This window comes from Megalobrama amblycephala, linkage group LG7, assembly GCF_018812025.1.
Source record: "Megalobrama amblycephala isolate DHTTF-2021 linkage group LG7, ASM1881202v1, whole genome shotgun sequence".
Lineage (NCBI taxonomy): Eukaryota > Metazoa > Chordata > Actinopteri > Cypriniformes > Xenocyprididae > Megalobrama > Megalobrama amblycephala.
Genome location: NC_063050.1, coordinates 26192882 through 26212909, shown reverse-complemented (window position 1 = coordinate 26212909; position 20028 = coordinate 26192882). Strand labels below are relative to the sequence as shown.

General features: G+C 38.0%; 1 protein-coding gene across 1 annotated transcript in view; it reads right to left on the bottom strand.

Moving 5' to 3' along the window:
- The window catches only part of tenm3 (teneurin transmembrane protein 3), a 294739-nt gene that overhangs the window by 18887 nt on the left and 255824 nt on the right, over positions 1 to 20028 (bottom strand). Inside the window, 2 exon segments of the mRNA XM_048196721.1 lie at positions 4160 to 4409; positions 19110 to 19253. Coding sequence (XP_048052678.1) covers positions 4160 to 4409; positions 19110 to 19253 — 394 coding nt within the window.

Sequence of the window (20028 nt, the reverse complement as noted above, 5' to 3'; positions counted from 1 at the left end):
TTAAATAAAAACATTAAAACAAAAGTTTTTGCTATGGTACTGAGAACCATGAAATTTGTCTGGTATTAGTAACACAACTGAAATTTTGGTACCGTGTCAACCCTAGTACAGGAAAGCAATATGCACAAGATATGTACAGCTTTCACATGTGCTAATTACACTGTTTACAATTTGAATCAGCATGCTCCAGACCAAAGGGCTAAGGTGTCAGGATGATGTTAGTTATTGTTGCAATGTGGCACAGATGCCACATCGCACTTAGAGTAAATACAGATCAAACAGGCTAAAACTAATATACTATTTTACTGTGCCAAATGGAAACAAATGTGAGTTTTGGGAGTGAAGCAGGGAGGGTAGAGGCTTAGAGAAAGCTTGGTTTAAGGACACTGAGGTTTGGGGTCAATAATCTCCTAAGTTTATGAGGCTCTGTGGAGTATTAGGCTATATGGGCGTGCCTTGATGACACATACAGATGGGCCGAGACATCTGGGACAGGAAGTCGAAGGCTAGCCATTAGGTGGCTTATAATGTTACCAGCCAGAAACAGTGGTTGTGAATAACTCTTAGCACTTATTAATTCAGAGTCATTAATGCTTAATGGGTCGTTTTTGTTTTTCAGAAGCATTGAGAAATGTTGGTGAAAAGATGGATTTGTCTAAAAATACGCTCTTTTAATTACGTACACTGAACGATTTTGCCCACACACAATGTCACCATATAGCGAAGTTGGCCTCTAATTCCATTTTAAATGATTTGGTAGGAGACGGAGAGGAATGGTTAGCATGTCCATGGGATTCCTAAATTTATCCCTAGTTGCAAATTTATTCAACAAGCTCTAATGGCTTTGGCTCGCCCACTTCAAATTACTCGCATTTATTTCCATTCATGAGCTCCATACGTCTGCGATTAAACCCTACAGAGGTTTCAAACAGAACTTAATGTAGGATATCAACATCTACAACGCTCTGTACATCGCCACTCAAGTGGAACTATTCAAACATGTGTGGGATGATGAGGGCCTATTTGCAGTGTTTATCAGGAACTTTCGCTTGTCCAGGGTGGAGACATTTGGAGCTGAAGTACTGGAGACCTGTCAAGAGAAGTTTATGTCCCGAATCCTTCCTGAGAAAACAGGTCTACACCAGTGTCAGCTAAAATGGACGTCTGTGTATTTTACTTAAACCTTTTCTGGCCAGAGAATCAAAGGCGCAGACAAAATTCAAAAAACAAACTATTTCTTTCTAAGCTACATGAGGTATCTTTTGACTTTCTGGTATGCTGTATGCAATATGCCACATTAAAAGAAAATGTTTTACTTGAGTTCTACACAAATGCCTCAGCTAAGCTACCCTTACAACCACACAGTGAAGCAAGACAAAAAGGGTTGAAAGGAATTTCTCATTGTGTTGGGAAGACATGGGAACTTCCCCATGGGATCAGTGATGTTGATTTACAAAGCAATGACAAACTAAGACTGTGTTTGAAGAAAAATTATAGCCATTATGTTGCATTATTCTAACGATTTTGTCAGGAATTCAGATCTGTTGTCATAACCTGTACTGTAGTGTTTTCAATGAAACCACACCATTCATGCACAATTAACAGATACATCTGAAGAAGTCCATATAGTGAAGTTCAAGTCTGAGACCACATTGAAAATCTGGGATACATACTTTAATTTAATCCTGGAATTAAAATTTGATTTAAAAATTGACTAAGTGCTTTGTATAAAAGTTCAGATTAAATTTTAGATGCTTCCAAAGAGCATCCTGTATGTGCAATGGATCACATGATTATCAGGTTTCACACAAACTTGGGGAAATTGTGCAGCTTGAGAAATGTTATACATATTAAAAACATTACTAGTGGTCTTAGGCTTTCAGACCTCACTTTACTAAAGATTTGGGCAATGAGCTTTAAACCAAATGAAGTATGAGTTAAATGATACAAAGAAAATCAAACGCACTTTAAGAATGATCTCAAAATGTCACTGGTACTCTAGAAACATCTGAAGCAGATGACACACATTTACATTACATCTGATGGCATGCAACATCCACGATCACTTTAAATAATGGACTGCACCAGAATGGAAGGAGCTGTGCATTAATGAGATGGCTTACCTATGTCTGAAATCTTTATTTCTTAGGATAGCAGAGGAAAAAAGAACAGAAATAAGAGAGATAAGAAAAGGGAGAGAGAGAGAGTAAAACAGCAGAAGCACATAAATCTTGTCAAGAATGTGAAAAAAACAGGTGTGCATAATATTAATCACATAGACGGGAAATAACGCAGCGAGACAGGGCCGTTAACTGTACTTTGTCTTGTTTCTTAAACAGAGTTGGATGTGTGAATATTCCACCTGGGAACTGAAGAACAGTATGAGCTCACAGCACATGCTGAGGTTAACTGGCCCATAATAGCAAATTGATTGTGTCCCAGACAATGAAAAGCAATTCCTTAAACATCGCCTTTAGCCGCACAGAAGCCACGCTGTGAATATGTCGCACAGAGGACCACCATTTCATTTTCTTCATCCATGTGTTTAAGTGCTTTAATGAAGGAATTTAATTTACAGGAGCAGCAGACACACAAAGATGATACTGAAACCTGTTAAGTGCTGGGCCATTTATAGAGAACTCGTGTGAGTGCACATACGAGACATTTTTGTGTGGGTATCAAGTTGGGGGCAGATGGAATGAAAGGAAGATGATAAGAAAAGGTTAAAAATACAGTAAGTGTCAATGACAGAAAAACACAGGCACGGAAAACATGAGATGGAAAACGAGAGGCGGCTAAAAGGACGAGACAGATGATTTAAGGGGAAAGAGAAAGGAATAAGAGATAAGGAAAGAGAGGAGATAAGAGGTAGCGGTTATGTATCACCGCAATGGCTAAATGAGGTGCTGCAGGAGAGCAGAGAGTGACACGGAGGGCCCTCTAGGCCCCGCCGAGTGTGAGGGAAGAATTTATGATCATTTCAGCGAGAGTCCATAAAAGACCCGAGACGCGGCTCTGATTTCATGTATAGGAACCCTGAGAGCACTTTGAAAGAATATCTACGCGTCTCTGTTTGTGTGGATGTGTGAGCCCACTCTAGATCTAAAGAAAGGAAATGACAGGTCTTGAGGTTTGAAAGAAAAGGGCACATGTGTTCACCTCATGCTTGTAATGTATCAGCTCTGCACCTCTGCACTTCATGGTGTTTTGATTATTCACACACTGTGATCACAGTCAGGAGAGAATACAGTTTGAATATTTGAGATAGTTTAGATTATTACATTAATATAAGCATGCTGCACATATGCTAAAATTAAACCACAATTTCTTTTTTTTTTTCTTTTTAAATGGATACTGAACAATCAAAACTAATCTTTCTATTACAGAGGTGGCACATCTGACAGTGCTTTTTGTTGAGATCTTCCTGTTAAAGGAAAAATCTGTCATCGTTTACTAACTCTTGTGTCAATCCAAAACTGTAGTGTTGTAACTTTTGGCTAAACTGCTGTAAAAGAAATGAATGACGTGATCTGAGTTTTTGAATGCCAACTGAAATGAAACTCAACCACAATAGATTTGGTGGCATATAAATGCCTTGTAACCAACAAAATACAATTACATTTCAATAAAAAATAAACATACTTAGAATCAACAGCTTCTTGAAATGATAAACTTTAGAACCATACTATAAATCTCAGTGATTAATCTCTTTGAAGATACAAAAAACTTTGTTTAGTTGGCAGAAATACTCTGAGAGATAAACACTGTTATTTCTCTGAGCCCAGTAAATAAACAGACACACACACACACACACACACACACACACACACACAGACACACAGCCTTTGATGTGGGCTGGACGAGCTCAATAGAAGGCTGGTGGTGGATCATAAAAAAAAAGCAAAGTATGGGAATATGTAATTCTTTTCGTCTTAGGGGGGCGAGAGCACCAGTAATGAGTCACCCTCTACAGACGAGAACTCAGTCACTGTCAGCGTTCTTTTCAGACCACATGAGCCATATACTGAGCTGAATGCCCCATATTACAGTCTTAACAACATGCAGTATCCATATCATTAGCTCAAATGCTACATCATACAGTCTTTTATACCTCTTTCAATTTCCTTCCATTTCTTTTTTACTAGCTTGCGCTTCTTACCTCAGCTCCATAACACTGGTAACGTTTCCAGAGGGAAAGATGCGTCTGATGTAGTTGAAGTCACCGACAAACAGGCTGCCATCGGATCCACAGGCGAGGGCCACTGGAGCCAGCAGTTTGTTGCCATCAGCCTGGCCATTACAGCTGGGGCAGGAGATACTGCGCCTGCGCCCATTACCCATAATGGTGCTGATCACTGGAGGCTGCTGGGAGATGAAGACGTTCTCACCGTTGCCTTTGTACAGGATGCCTGCAGGACAAGAGGTTTGTGTGGGTGAGTTACGCAGCTTATCATAAAGTAGCTGACGTTGGAAAGATGAAGGATCTAAATTAAAAATTCATATGATCTAATGACTAATGAATATACATAGCTGTGATTTTGATAATGTATCATTAATTTATGTCTTTGATATACAATATTAACAGTAAGATCCAGTACTGTTATCTGATTGGGTTAACAAGTTCACAGTTTGTATCACTCTGCAGACAGCCATATACAATAAACACACACACTTATATATACTGTACATATACAAACACAGACTTCATAGTGTGTATACCCAACAATCCCCCCCAGCAGCAACCTGAGGATAGGCTTTGCTCAAGGGCAGAAATGTGATGGAAAACCCCTTGCAGGGACTGAACCTACAGCCTTTCAGTTATCAGCCTGACTTTTTAACAGCTGGACCACAAAAGAAGAAAAAAAATCTATGAAATGTAATCAGCAATACCCATTAGAGAGTTTATCTATGTAATTTCTCATTACTGCTATAATAACCCATAAATCCCATGAACATCAAGAGATCTGTAGTTCATTCAATATTCTACCTCTTTATCAATACCTTTGGCTAAATAGGATATTAAATTACTATTTTTTTTAACCATTTTAATTATATAAATTAGGCAGAAATAAACAAGGAAACATATCAAACTAACATTATGAACAATTAGGGAAAAAAAGAACTGCTTCTTATCTTACTTATTAGCATTTCTTAAACAGTAATTAATTTTTGCTTTTGAATATTTTATCCTCAGATGATTTGCACCTTAATGTAATGTTATCAAAGGGTGTTGTCATTTTCAGACTGGTTCACAACTGTCTGGCTTATTGTAACGTAGCATTCTGATAATTCTACTGTTAATATATTCAGCAGTGAGAAAAGGGGCAATCTGGCAGCAGTTCAGAATCGATAAACAGCCTAAACACATGCTGCTAGAATGATTATATGGCACAGGCGACTTAAGCAAATCAATTAATCGAATCACATGATGAAATGACTGTTGGGTGCATCACAGTAAGTTTAAAAAAAAAAAAATAATCTTTTTGTTTTGGTTCCCTAGTATAAATTTTAAATGAAAAACTAGTACTGACCTGCTTCACACTGTTAAAACGATTTCACAACTGCTGTTGATTCTATTCTGACATTTGTAAACTTGTGAAATATGCCTGTAAACGTGCCTGTAAAAATAGGTACAGCATCACTAATACCGTTATTATTGTTAAATAAAAACCCGGTAAAGACTGTCACAGAACTGTGCAGGAACAAGTTATTACCCATTGTAGCTAAAGTTATTTCCAGTTTTCCTATCTGTGACTGCACCTCTTCAAATCTAAATCCAGGTAATACACCTTGGTTAATCTTATAGCCACAGCAATTTTGAATTTGCGTGCTTGTAAGTTTGAGTATATGTGGGGGAAAAGCACACATGAATGTGTTTCTGATAGTCTCGCTGTATATTTGTGTGTGCGCACAGTGTGGAAATGCCACAGTGTTTGGGTTTATGCTGTGAGATGAGCTTAGTTGGCCCTAGGTTTGGATTTGATCGTCAATGTTGTGCTTTAATGTTTTCCCTCAGGACATATTTTAATGGTGCACTAATAGCAACACCAGATCGACTCGACTTCCCTTACTTTGCTCCTCAGACAGCAGCATAACTAGTACTTCTTTTATTTTATGAGAGGCAGAAATTGTATACATACACCGGATAAAATGTGTAAATATGTAAACAAAAACAACCAATGTAGGTAACAATAACTTAACTAAAATAAGAAAAGAAAAATGAAAACATGCCCTAAACCGTTCTACAACTGTACAAGCCCTGGGCAATCTGCAAAACTAATTTAAAAAAAAAAAAAAAGCTTACAAAAATGTGTCAACTTTTTGATAAATATGGTGACTGAAGAGATCAAGCCTCTGGTTAGCAATAAGTAGAACACGGGGGGTCTTTTATCAGCCCCTAGAGTGGGGAAAACAGGTATGAAGAGTTTTTTTTGATGTTTCTTTAATGCTGGTTAGGATCAAGGGGGCACCTGGAGAGGATGGTCAGCAGGAACCATCAATAAAGCGTGCATTTATAGATAGCAATATCATCGTGTAATATGAAAGTGAATTGCAAATGTTGGAGGAGGGATGACAAGCAACAGCACGGATGTGCTTACCGGTACATTCACATTTGGTAAATGAGCATATCTGTTTGTTGACATCTAACTTACGACTAATAACTTACCACTAATAAACATACTTTTCAAATAGTGAAGTCTGTAACATCATATTTCAAAGATTACTGTACACTTTGATACGTGTAAACCTTTGAAATTTTAATAAATGTGCAGCTATTGTCAATAATAGCTATTGAATAGCTACCTGCTTTCATGGTGGAAAAAAACATTAAATTTTAACAACTAGTTTTTTTTTTTTTTAAATGTAAGGTGTGTTGAAGGAGCATGTTGCTTCAGCAGGTTTTGAGCAGGTCAATACTGCACAAATGTAATACAGCACTACAGTAATACAGTTCATTTAGCAAACAGAAACCAGGACATTCTTAAATACTAGATGAACTACCCCACAGGAAAAGTCAAAATATCTGGCCTGACACTTATGAAAGCCCAGATATGAGGAATATGTGATTTTAAATGTTCAAAAAAGAAGATGATGAAATATTCTATACTCCTAGTGTCAGGTAGATTTTATATTTACATTTATATTCTTAGAAGAAGCACACACATCACATTAAATGGCAAGAACCAGCACAGAGAGCTGAGGATACATGACACCTGCTAAGCCAGGCCTCACAATTTCATACAGCATGCTGAATTTAATGGGGTTGCTGGCTCTCGGTTCCCATAGAGAAAGCAAACAAGACAGAGAGGGAGAGAGAAAGGAGATGGAGGGCATCAGGGAAAGACAAGCGATTCGTAGACGGAGCAGAAATAACATGTGCCACCACAAACCGCTGTCATCCACTGTGAGTGCTCAAATTAGAGTCCACCACAGGTCTCCTGTCAACTGTGAACTCCACTAACTTCCAACTGCCTTCTCAGCACAACCCCTCCCAGACAGAGAGAGAAACTGTGTTCCCAAAAGTAGCTGCTACACTGCCTACATCTGAACCGTCATAGAACCTCAAAAGGGTCCGATTTGGAACGCTCTACATCGCTCTACAACTTGCATGCAACACAAATAGCACTATGCACAGGAGAGACTTGACTCAACTGATTCCATTACAGTTTGAAGCACAAGCTCGAACACAAATATTGGGTAAAATGATTAATTTTAATTACACTGAAAAATGGTTATCAAAATTTTCAGTAGTGAATGAAATGTTTATTTATAATTAAAGGGTTAGTTCACCCAAAAATGATGTCATTAATTACTCACCCTCTTGTCGTTCCACACCCGTAAGACCTTCGTTCATCTTCGGAATACAAATTAAGATATTTTTGATAAAATCCAATGGCTCAGTAAGGCCTGCATTGCCATTTTTCAATGCCTATAAAGGTACTAAAAACATATTTAAAACAGTTTATGTGACTACAGTGGTTCAACTTTAATATTATAAAGCGACTAGAATACATTTTGTGCGCCAAAAATAACAAAATAGCAACTTTATTCCACAAAATCTAGTGACGGCCGATTTCAAAACACTGCTTCATGAAGCTTCAAAGCTAAATGAATCTATTGTTTTGAATCAGTGGTTCGGAGTGCGTATCAAACTGCCAGAGTCATGTGAATTACTTAAGTTTCAAAACACGACGACGCAACGAAGCCTCGTTTAGTGAAATCATGGGATTTTGGCGCTCTGAACCAATGATTCTTAAAGCTTTGAAGCTTCATTAAGCAGTGTTTAGAAATCGTACAAAAAGTATTCTAGTCGCTTTATAATATTAAAGTTGAACCACTGTAGTCACATGAACTGTTTTAAATATGTTTTGAGTAGCTTTATAGGCATTGAAAAATGGCAATGCAGGCCTTACTGAGCCACTGGATTTTATCAAAAATATCTTAATTTGTATTCCGAAGATGAACGAAGGTCTTACGGGTGTGGAACGACATGAGGGTGAGTTATTAATGACAGAATTTTCATTTTTGGGTGAACTAACCCTTTGATATTTCCCTCACCTCATCCACCATCTTGGGGATGCCTTAAAATGCTGACTCTTTAGTAAGCACACTGTTTTGGAGCAGAGCAAAAATGTGTTTCCAAAACTTGTATAATGTGAGCGTCTGTGTACGATTCTTTGCGTACGTGTGTGTGCGTTAAAGACTGGACAGAACCAAAGAGATTCTAGAGAGTGAGAAGAAGTATTCTTACACATAAAGTGTGCAGGTGAACTCAAAGTGTCCAAGTCAATATAATGTTTTCTAAAAGCGCCCTTGCGATCACAGTTAGCTGCTTATTGGGAGTTGCTTTGAAAACGGCGGGGTGTTCGAGACTGGGGTGGGGGGGGTCTTCAAAGCTGCACTTCAAAGGATGACTTCATGCTGTGCTCGCTAAATTATTCACATCGGGCAACGTGCTGGAATTCTGCATCTAGCTCCTCTGTGCGCTAATTATGAGTGAGATCAATGACGCCATCTTAAGCCCCCTCTCGGGTGTGCTTGGGCACCGGTCCACACAGCAGCCGCATCGCGGTCTAAACGTCCCCATAAATCTCAATATACCTCCTCCTCTGATCAACCACCCACCATCGATTAAGCCATTGAGCGAGGGATTGGCCGGAAGAGTGAGAGGAATGGAGGTACGTATATGGAGGGCTAAACTACTTTTAGGCTACTCTGTAGCGATCCTCTGCTAACAAAGACAAATTGGAAGGCTCGTTGGCCCTGGGAGAGACCCACGACCTTGACTTCAAACCGAGCTTCTCTGAGGGAGGTCGCTCCAGATACAGACACACTGGTATACACAAACACATTTTCAATGGCTAATCGGAGCCATGCGCACGAGTCGCTCCTGCACGCAAATTACTCATGGTCGCATTACGGTAATGAAACCCACACCGCACCTGTTTGATCTGCCGTACAAGGGCTTGTGAATAATAGCGCAAGCGGATATACGTACACCCACACGCACAACAATGAATGTCTTCAATTACACATATACAAGTTATGACGGGCCCCAAATTGAGAACGGCTCACATTGTGGGACGTCCTGGATTATTCATTCAGGCATGCAGAGAGACAGCCCTCAGCTCATGATGATTGTGTGTACATGTGCCTTTGAAATGCACGATGTGTGTTTATATATAAATCCGACAGAGGGGGACAGGTCATGAGTGGAAAGCAGTGATTTGCCAATAAAAGTCTGAATTGGAGTTTATAGCTGCTGTGTTTATGCTGGGTCAGAAACTGGATGAGATTACAGAGCTAGAGCTGTAGACTACTCAATTTTCTTCCATTTACGCCTCACAAACCATCTGTCACTGCCTCCTTTTCTTTCTCTCAGCGTACCATTTCATGTATCGTCTTCTACTCCACTTCTTTTGTCTCAACAACTCTCCTTCAATCTCTCTGTCTTCAGACAATGCTTATTTTTTTACTCACTTTTGTAAGAATCTGATAACACTGCAAATATTTGTGAGATATATTTAAATAAGAATTGTATTAGACTGAAAATTTAGACTGTCGCATTATATAAAAAAGTCCTTTATGTATTGGTTTTCTATTGAGTCCAGGTCTTTGGTATTTTGAAGCAATACATCATTTCTCAAAGGATTTGTTTATCTTCGCAGTCATAGCCACTGTGTCAGCTAATTTGAAAAAAAAAAAAGCTGCATGGAAAAGCAGCAATAAATCTTTGCAGAGCCGTGTGGAGCGCGTGGGTGTGTGTGTGCGATTAGTGGTCATCGAGTATTACCAAAATCAATTTAATTTAATCATTTTGCCTCTCCCTGTGTGTTCATTTCTCACATCTCTATGCCGTTTTTTTGTCATTAATATTTCATGAAGTAACTCCTCCCCGACAGGTCCAAAGTCAATTTGAATAATGGGAAAACAGTGTGTTTGCAGTGAGGACAAAACTAGTAAAAAGCAGGGGATGCTATTTGTATTTATTTATTTATTTTTGGTCGAGAGTGTCTGTACCACACTGCAGAAAAAACAAGGAGGAAATCTGCAAACACGCTCTCTCTCAATCACACACTCTGTCTTTGAAGATTTCCTGACTGGAAGTAATTGCGATCCCAAAGAGAGGTGTCTGAATCTCTCCCCCTGACCTCCCGCTGTTAGGTGGAGGGAGGGGAGGTACAGTGGCTGAGCACTGACAGGGCCTGATAAGGGCAGATGAAAGGAATCGGAGGCTGAGATGGTGAGAGCGAGTGAGAGAGGATGCAGGTAAGCCCCGTAGGCTGTGGTGGTCCACATCAGAGAGCGAGGCATGCTTGGCTCATGCAGCCAGATTCAAAGTTGCATTACATGCCTGCACATGACTAAAGCTAAACTCAATGGGATTTAGAAAGGGCAGTAAAGTCTAGTGCGGCTGAATTTGCTGTGCGGCAGTGAGTGAGTGCTTGTGTGTGAGAGGTGAGAGGCAAACGTGGGTGCAGTGGCCTTCAGGTAAAAATGAAAAAGAACGGAACAGTGAGAGGGGTGGAAAGATGGAGTCAAAATGCTCACTGCTCTTGACTGAAAAACTTTTGGAGCTATAAAAAGATTAATCTATATTCAATTTATAATTTATGCAGTCAAGTCTGTGCAGTGTTTGATTTTTCAGTTTCTGTATATTTATCTGTCAGTTCTACACTCTAAAAAATGACATTTTTTTCAACTAATTTTGGATTTATTTTTTTAGCCAGCAATATAGTAATAGACTAAAAGGCATGTTTTTGCTCACCCCCAAATAGGGGCAAATTTGTGGGATATTTTAAGCTGAAACTTGATCAGACAAGAGACTTATAGTACATCTTGTGAAAGAGGGCATAATACTGTAGGTGCCCTTTAACCCAACCTGCTCGGTTTATCCATATTTACCCAACTCGGGTTGTTTTTAACCCAGCATTTTTTTAGAGTGTACCTGAAAATCTGAAAGCACTGTATACATGGGTCAAAAACAACGAAAACAAAAACTTTTTTGTGCATTTTAGCAAGGCAGGTAAAAAATTTGAACCGGTCTGACTGGTCCAGTAGAAAAAAAATTCTTAGAATTAAGCCCTGATATATTAAAGGCAGAGCTAAATGTGACATTTATTACAGTGGGTTTATGTGAAGATTGTTTTAAGTTTTTTTTTACATATATATTTTTGTAACATATTAAATGTTATTCATTATAAATTAAAACTTTCAATTATACTGTAATGTTCAATGGCTATAATTAATGGCTAAAATTGAAAAAAAAAAAAAAAATTAAATCCATGTAATAGAGACGTAATATCAGTACTGGTATCAGTGATAGTCCTTTATTCATAGTACTTAGTAAAAAGATGCCATTTAACAATTATTTAAAATATACTGTCTGTTGTTTCTAAATTATTTTGGAAATTCAACGTAAAAGTATTATAAAGTATTACAATATAAAAATATATTAAAAACTTTAATGTTGGGTGTGATTCCCAAATTTCTATATATCCTAATTATTGTTAATATGTAATGGATTATTTCCAGGAGCTCATTGCTTCTACCTTCAATAAAAACTGCTAACAGTGATTGTAAATTAATTGCCTAAATGATAACATTATTATCTAACTTCATTCTCTAAATTGTAATGTTGACATGCATTCTCTGTAAAGCTGCTTTGAAACGATATGTATTGTGAAAAGCGCTATACAAATAAATGTGAATTGAATTGAATTGATTAATCGTGATTAATTACAAAAAAATGTGATTAATTTTAATTGATTGACATTTATTGTCTTATTTGTTGTTTATCTGGATCCCCATTAACTATGCCCAAGAGTCTTCCTGGGGGTCCATACACTTAAAAACATTAAAAATACTCTCAATTACGAATCAAAGTCATTTTCAAAACCAACATCCTTAGCATATATTCAACACTAAACATCTGTGAATGTACAAAACAAAAACAACAACAAATGTCTAACCAACAGCAGGTCTAACACTTACAGTACAACTCATCCAACTAACTTCTGTGCATAACCTCCTATAAATATGAACACATATATTATAGCAGCAGGTGGTAGTGAAAATAAGGGTGCTCTCCATAAGCAAGGGGATTCTGTGAATGAGCTCTTTAATAAGATAAAATGCCTGACTGGAGTCTGCGCTAGCTGTGGTATGTGGACATCCAAAGCTGAACACAGACTCAGATTCCCTGAGCCTTATCAGAGCCCAAAGGTCAAGACAGAGAGAGAGAGGAAGGGAGGGGGGCTTGGCATTACTGTAAAAGAAAAAAAAGTACTCAGCTCCACTGAAACAGCCTGTTTATAGTCAGATTAGGGCAGGCATCCTCAAATAGCAGACCACGGTCAGGTTTGGACCCTGACTTGGTTCAGACCAGACCGCGAGACAAAATGACTAATGCAGCACCATTTTACCATTTCTACAGTGTAAAGTGAGCAGTGCATCAAAAAACAAACACTGAGCGATACATGCTACAAGCGCTCAGGGTCATTTATGGTAAATGCTATATCCTCTAATATTTTTTATCTAGAGCAAATGCGCTTAATTCAAGCCCTTTTCGTTCGCACCTTACCTTATTTTAACAACAGTAGCAGAAACACTGTGAGCAAATTGTTTATACTTTTGCTAAGAATCTTCAGAAAACGAGAATGCAGCAAAATATATTTTTATATGTCATACATATAGTATATGACTAACCATTTAAAACAGGTTTGTGACAATACCTTTTTTTTTTTTTTAAATCTATATTTAGCATTAGGACTATTAATCAGCATGTTAAGAGCATTTTGTAATAAACAATGTTATAATTGGGAGAATTATTGGTAGATGGCGAGGGAAGACCATTGAAACTTTGAAATTACTAGTTAACTTTCTTAACTAGAAAAAAATTAATTATTATGATTATTATGTACATTGATTGTTTTTAGTAGATACTTATTTTAAGCAAAATATAAAAATGGTCCAGACTTCAAAAGGAAAACCTTTAACCCCTATACAGTTTCTTTTACCAGATTCAGTCACATGGTCTTCTGCTATACATGGGTATCTAAATGTAAAAATAATATAGTCTGATAAAACATCTAATAAAATTCATATCCAATTGGGCTCAACTGATGAATTCTCAGGGTGTACTCACACTAGGCGCTCCATTCCGTGCCCGGGCGCGGTTCGTTTAGCGGGAAGAGGTGGGCCAGAGTGCGGTTCGGTTGAGCTCGAGCGGTTCACATGCAGTTTGAGCGCTAACCATGCCTGAGCACGGAACAGTTACTACTTTTGTGTGCGCTACTGTCATCATTACGATGGCAAACATCTTTATTACTACTCTGATAGTACACTCATCAATTCATGTAATTAATTTGAGTGCATTTGGGTTTATAGCGGGTATAGATCTCACCTTATTGATGAGCAGGAATTTTAGTTTGTGAGTAAAGCTGAAAATTCCTCCATTAATGGCAGCTGCCTTTGTAATAATCCTCTTATACGTGCAAGTGAAAATAGCTGCGCGGCATAAATGATAAATATATTAAGCAGTATCTTAACGAAAGTGCATTTCTTCCTGTTTTCTTCCATTCAAAAAGTTGCATTGTATATGACGTAAACATGCTCTGGCCCGAAACGTTAAGTGCAATGTGAGTCCGGACCAGTGGGGGAGTTGGGAGTGGGGACAATCGCACTCGGGCTCGGTTCAAGGCAACCGTGCCTGGTGTGAGTACACCCTCAGACACCACCGCTTTGGCCTATACTATACCAGAGCATGAATAGAACTTTATACTAAACCTTGTAACTCGAGTGGATCCTCAAACTGTCAGCAAAACTCATAAAGCAGCTCCACTCGTCTCAGTCGAGAATGAAGTGCTGCACACATTTTGGAGGCCATCTCTGCTTGTTTGTTGTGCAAGGGTAAATAAAGGAAATACAGCATTTCTTTATTCAAAAAACACAATGTTTGTAAAGGCTAATATTTTATATATTTGAGGAGCAGAGAAGAGTGTCTTAGTGCATAGCACTTTATCCTTTAGAACACAAGATTTTGGCCAAATGTATTAAACGACAGGAAAAACTGAGCGCCTACATTACTACAATAAAATTTTTAACCTGTAAATTGATGAAAACGTAATGCGATGTAATTACTGCCTCAGATGCAGCCGTTAATGTCTGACAAAACACAAATCTCAGACATTCCCACTTGTGAAAAAACTTTTTTGAGCTTGATTTTGGTAAAATGTTAATAATATAATGACACGTGCAAGTGGCTGACCAGACATAAAGCCAAACTACTAACTTTGACAACACTATTTAAAAAAAAATTCAGCTTTTTTTCATTTTCTGAATAGTAGTGGTTCTACACTAACCTGTGATTTTCGCAAACACACCACGCTGGATATTACCTGCCATTCATTTTCACTTAAATGTAATGCTTCAACGGTTGGTGACATATCCTCAGAAAAACTCTTGAGACTCTTGAGATTTTTGCGGTGATGTGACCAATTTAATACTTTTTAAGGCCTTTTATTGGGAAAACTTTATTTTAAGAACATTTTAAGACTTTTTAAGGACCCGCGGCCACCCTGTTAAACGTAATTTTCCCTGCTCAGCACATAATGGCCGCTAAGGGCCACTCATGAGCACCTTCATGAAATCTAAAGATGCCAGTGCATATACTATATAAATATTTATTACACAGCTCTCCGGAATACTTGATTCTGATTATTTAATCGCCGAATTGTGTGATCAAATACTTTTATATAATGATCAATAAACTGTTTAATTGGCAAAGATTTCCTACACAGCTGTGCTAGTCTCATGTTTCCGCTTCCTGTCGGGTCCCGATCAACCTGTCAGGGTTTATTTTGTGATAATGACCAGCTGACTGTAGATTAACTTAGCTCCTTTAGAAAAGACTGTGAATGTGAACAGATGGAGGATGCTAAAATAGTGAGAGTGTGTGTTTTAGTTTGTGGCTGGGCGTTGTCTGGATGTAAGCATGCATGTGTTTTCCCCGTGAGACAGCATGAAAAGTGTGGTGACAGGGTGAGGTCACCAGAGACGGGAAACTAATGCAAACAAACACTCCTACACTTAACCAAACCTCAGAGGACCATACCGTAGGTCTTATTACTCTGTTCCTTTCATTATAACTAGACAAGAATATAGATACACTGAATGACTCTAAGGCCTAAAGCTTACAGCTACACACATTTCAGATGGACACTTACAATTACATATGTTGTAGCTCCCTTGCTGCACACACTAAACGTTCAACATTTATGGATCCGGATAGCTGCTATTAATTTCTATTAGGTCGTTGCAGCCATTTTGAGACTACTGACAGTAATAAGTGGTCTCAAATGGCAGTGTGCTCCTCTGAAAGAGTGATGGGAGCCAGATCCTCCTCATATTAAATACTGCACAGGAAGTGTCGGCCTAAAATTCTACAACAACAACAACAACAACAACAACATTATTGTTATTTAGTGTTATTTTAATATTGTTCATATATTACACAATTTATTAATACTTTGAATTAGCCTTTATTCATATATTTTCAGTTTTCATTTTAATTTAATTTAATTATTTATTTATTTTTAATTTTTGTTATGATTTTTGTCATTTTTATTACTTAAAAAAAAAACTTTCTTTTTTTCATTTTAGTTTTAGTATTTTTTTTTTAGTAATTTTATATATATATATATATATATATATATATATATATATATATATATATATATATATCAGCTATATATATATTTCATAGTTGCCAAGTCAACATTAAGTCAATGTTAAGTTTAAGTTTTTCATATAATATTTACTTTTAATTTTATTTCAGCTTTATTTAAATTCCTAAAAACTATTTTAATAGTTTTAGGTTTAGTTAACAATAACAACATATTATTATTATTAAGAGAAGCCTTAGAAATCTCACTCTTCTGCTCTCTCTCTCTTTCTCTCTCTCTCTCTCTCTCTCACACACACACACACACACAGGTTTGTTTTTGTGAATTGTGGGGACATTCCATAGGCGTAATGGTTTTTATACTGTACAAACTGTATTTTCTATCGCTCTACACTACCCCTACACCTAAACCTACCCATCACAGGAAACTGTGCACATTTTTACTTTCTCAAAAAATAAGCCTATAAGCCTTTTGATAAATGAGGACATGGAGTAATGTCCTCATAAGTCACCCTCTCCTTGTAATACCTATGTCATACCCATGTCATTATACAAATTTGTGTCCTGATATGTCACAAAAACACGCGCACACACACACACACTCAGTGGAGTGCACTGACTATTAATATGGGGCATAAACTGTGAAACTAAGGGTCCACAATCATGAATCAATGACATCCAACAGAGCTTAAATGGACTGCAGCAGTGCATTCTGGGATACTCTAGGTGGGCCAGCCACCTGACTCACCAGGCAGTTAGATATGCTAGGGATCAGGAGGTATAGGGGCTGCTGGGTAGAGCGGGGGTCAGGGACGAAGCAAGGGCAACAGGCATGGAGATGAAAGACCGTTGGAATTTGTACGGACAGCTGGCTCTCGGCCAGTGAAGTAAAGAGGGCTTAGTGTCACTCAAGATGCCAACAACAAAAAAAGAAAGCCTGGGCAACTAGAGCTGACTATGCGCCCATCCTGTAGTTAGCTATTTTTTCCCCTGAGTGCAAAAGAATGTTCAGCATTTAATTTACAAAGAAACAAAGCTGCACAAGAGTTCAAACTTTTAAATACACAAAGCAGAACATTCACAGATTACTTTGAATCAGCTTGCCCGTGCAGTGAAAGTAAAAAATAAAATCATTGCAACAAAAGTTAAATGTTTCTAACAGAATGAAGAGTGCTGTGCCATTTCCCACCAGTCACTGAAAAAAATTCATTTGTGTCAGTATCAGAAAATGTTACTGGCATCTCATCATGCCATATTGCCTGTGGGATGTGTTCTCCCACACAGACAGACAGGTCAGATTATTCTGACATGTGATGAGTGCTTGATGACTGCTCAAATCATTATTTATTTTTGTTGATAATTTTGTTTCAGTTAACTTCTCAACCTTTGTTTTTAGTTTAATTCTGTTATAGTTAGCTTATTTTGTTTTAATTTTTACTCTTGTTATATAACCAACAGTTTTTATCTTAGTTTTAGTTTATGATAATAACCCTGACAGAAGAAATGAAGGACAAGGTCTTAAGTTGATTTATAAATAATTGTATCCATGTTAAACACATACCTATATATTATTTATCTATAATATTTATTACACTCACTCTCAGATTAAGATAAGCAGACTAGTACAATTCCTCAATGCCCTCCATGTTTTGCTCCAGAGAGTTAATTTCCACAATCATTACGCTGTACTGGGCCTTTTCACACACCTCCATCAGAGGCCCACTTCACTGGATAATTTATGGCATGCCCTCATGGATTCACCAGCTCCTAGCTGTCCATCACTGTCTGCGGTCGTCCGAGGAGCAGTTTTTTCTTCTCTCACTAAAATCTGTTCTTTTTCTATGTGTTAGATCTCACAGCCTTCCATTTAAAGCATTGTGCTATATTCAAGGACTTCTGAATTCATACCATAAAAACAGACCAAAATGTAAGCCACTAGCCCCTCTGCTGAAGTTCGGCAATAAACTACAAATGTTGAATGGATCAAACATGTGCCGTATTATATTTAAGAACAACAGCAGATGGGAAGATTTTTGTGAATGCCATACATTTTGGTCTGTCCATTTGGTCTGACTAGGAAAATAAATGATACGGATTACTTTTATTCTTTTTTGTCCCTTTGCATTAAAAAAATGACCACACAAGAAAATAATACTGGGCTGGAACAACATGAAGGCGAGCAAAAAATGACAAAATGTTCAATTTGTGGTGAACAAATGCTTCAAGAGATGACGTTTTATCATTTTGTAGCCAAATGGTAGACATTTCAGTTTCAGTAGGAACTTTTAGCCCTGGAAAGGTGAGCATGCTATGGCAACTATGATCTAAGAACCAGCTCATTGTGTCCCCTTGAAAGGGCTCAAGGATAAACAGGTTCAACCTTTAAGCAGGGTACATGGGGACAAACTCTGCTGATTACCCTTTTAAAGCCAAGATGAGGAATGAAACTCCATAAGAATTCATCAAGGCAGTCTCTCCCCAATGACACGTGGCCATAAATGTTTGCTGCAGAGAGCACTCCAGACTGCTTCGTCTGGGTGAAGGTCACTCACATGGAAATGTCAAATGTCTCTTCATTGGCATGCCTGAGACAATAAGAACACTGTGCCACTATAGCTCCACTTCATCAACGTCATTTAAAAGCAATGACACTAATGAGTGCTCATTTACTCCTTACTAAATGTTTTATACCCATGTCATGTTAATAACTTTTAACAGGCAGAAAATGGACCTGTTTTAGAGGAGGAAGGAGAGGTAAGGCAAGTGTATTTTAATTGATTTTTGGTGATATTTGGGAGTGTGTGGGTAAACGCGTGATTTCAGCTGATTGCCAAGATCAATGAGCTGCGCATATTAAAATCAGTGTAGGAGTGCGATATTTGTGTTATTCGTTGGAGAAGTCAAAGGTTAGAGGTGGGCTTACCATTCTGAACATCCAAAACGTGGTGTTTGTCCAGCGTCCATCCTCCCATGTTTGAGGCGTCAAGTTCATAACCTTGCAGGATGGCTGTTCTTTTCTCCCACAGGATCAGATCCAAACAGGACTCATATTCAAATCCCACAGACACTTCAGAGAGACAGAGAGAGATTGGTGTTATTCATGTATGCAAATATATTGTATAAACATCATATCAAATGCAGCCTTCTTGAGGACCCGTGTAAAGTAATCAATACAGACTAAGTCTAAACACCACATTAAGAGGCATGCAGATAAATCATTATATAAACATCGAGCTGATAAACCGCAGTCGTTGCCAGGCCTAATCAGATGTCCTACACAATATCAATTCATCTTTACTGCAGCCTGCCTGAACACCGCAGTGTCTCTATCTTAACGTTCGTAAATCTCATAACAAATCTGAGCTTCACCAGGTGCAAATCGTTTTAAATTTATAACCGTTTTCAGCCGATCATATTAAGAAAGCGCCCTCATGTCCCCCAGAGAGAATCAATAAGCGCACTGCTATTGGTTGGGCAAAAAAAATTACCTGCTTAATGCAATTGGCAAACCAAAGCCTGATGAGAAGGTGAAAGCCAATCAATACCCGTGAGACCTGCTAACCTATTTACAATTTTACACAGTTCACTTTGTAAAGGCAGAATGCATTCCTTATTTAGTGAAAAAACATGTCTTTTGTGCTTCAACATCTTTTGAGTTTGTTTATGAGAGGCACTGAAAAGCATGTCTAGTTTAGTCTGGCCTACTGCCTGCCACATCATCAGCTGAAAATAAACTGAGGCGCTGTCATCAGCAGCTGGCCGTCTTTCTCAATGCTTAAGTGAAAAACAAAGCCACAGATTCGCCTTAACCTTCCTCAGAACAGAAAGGGCCATGTTGTTCT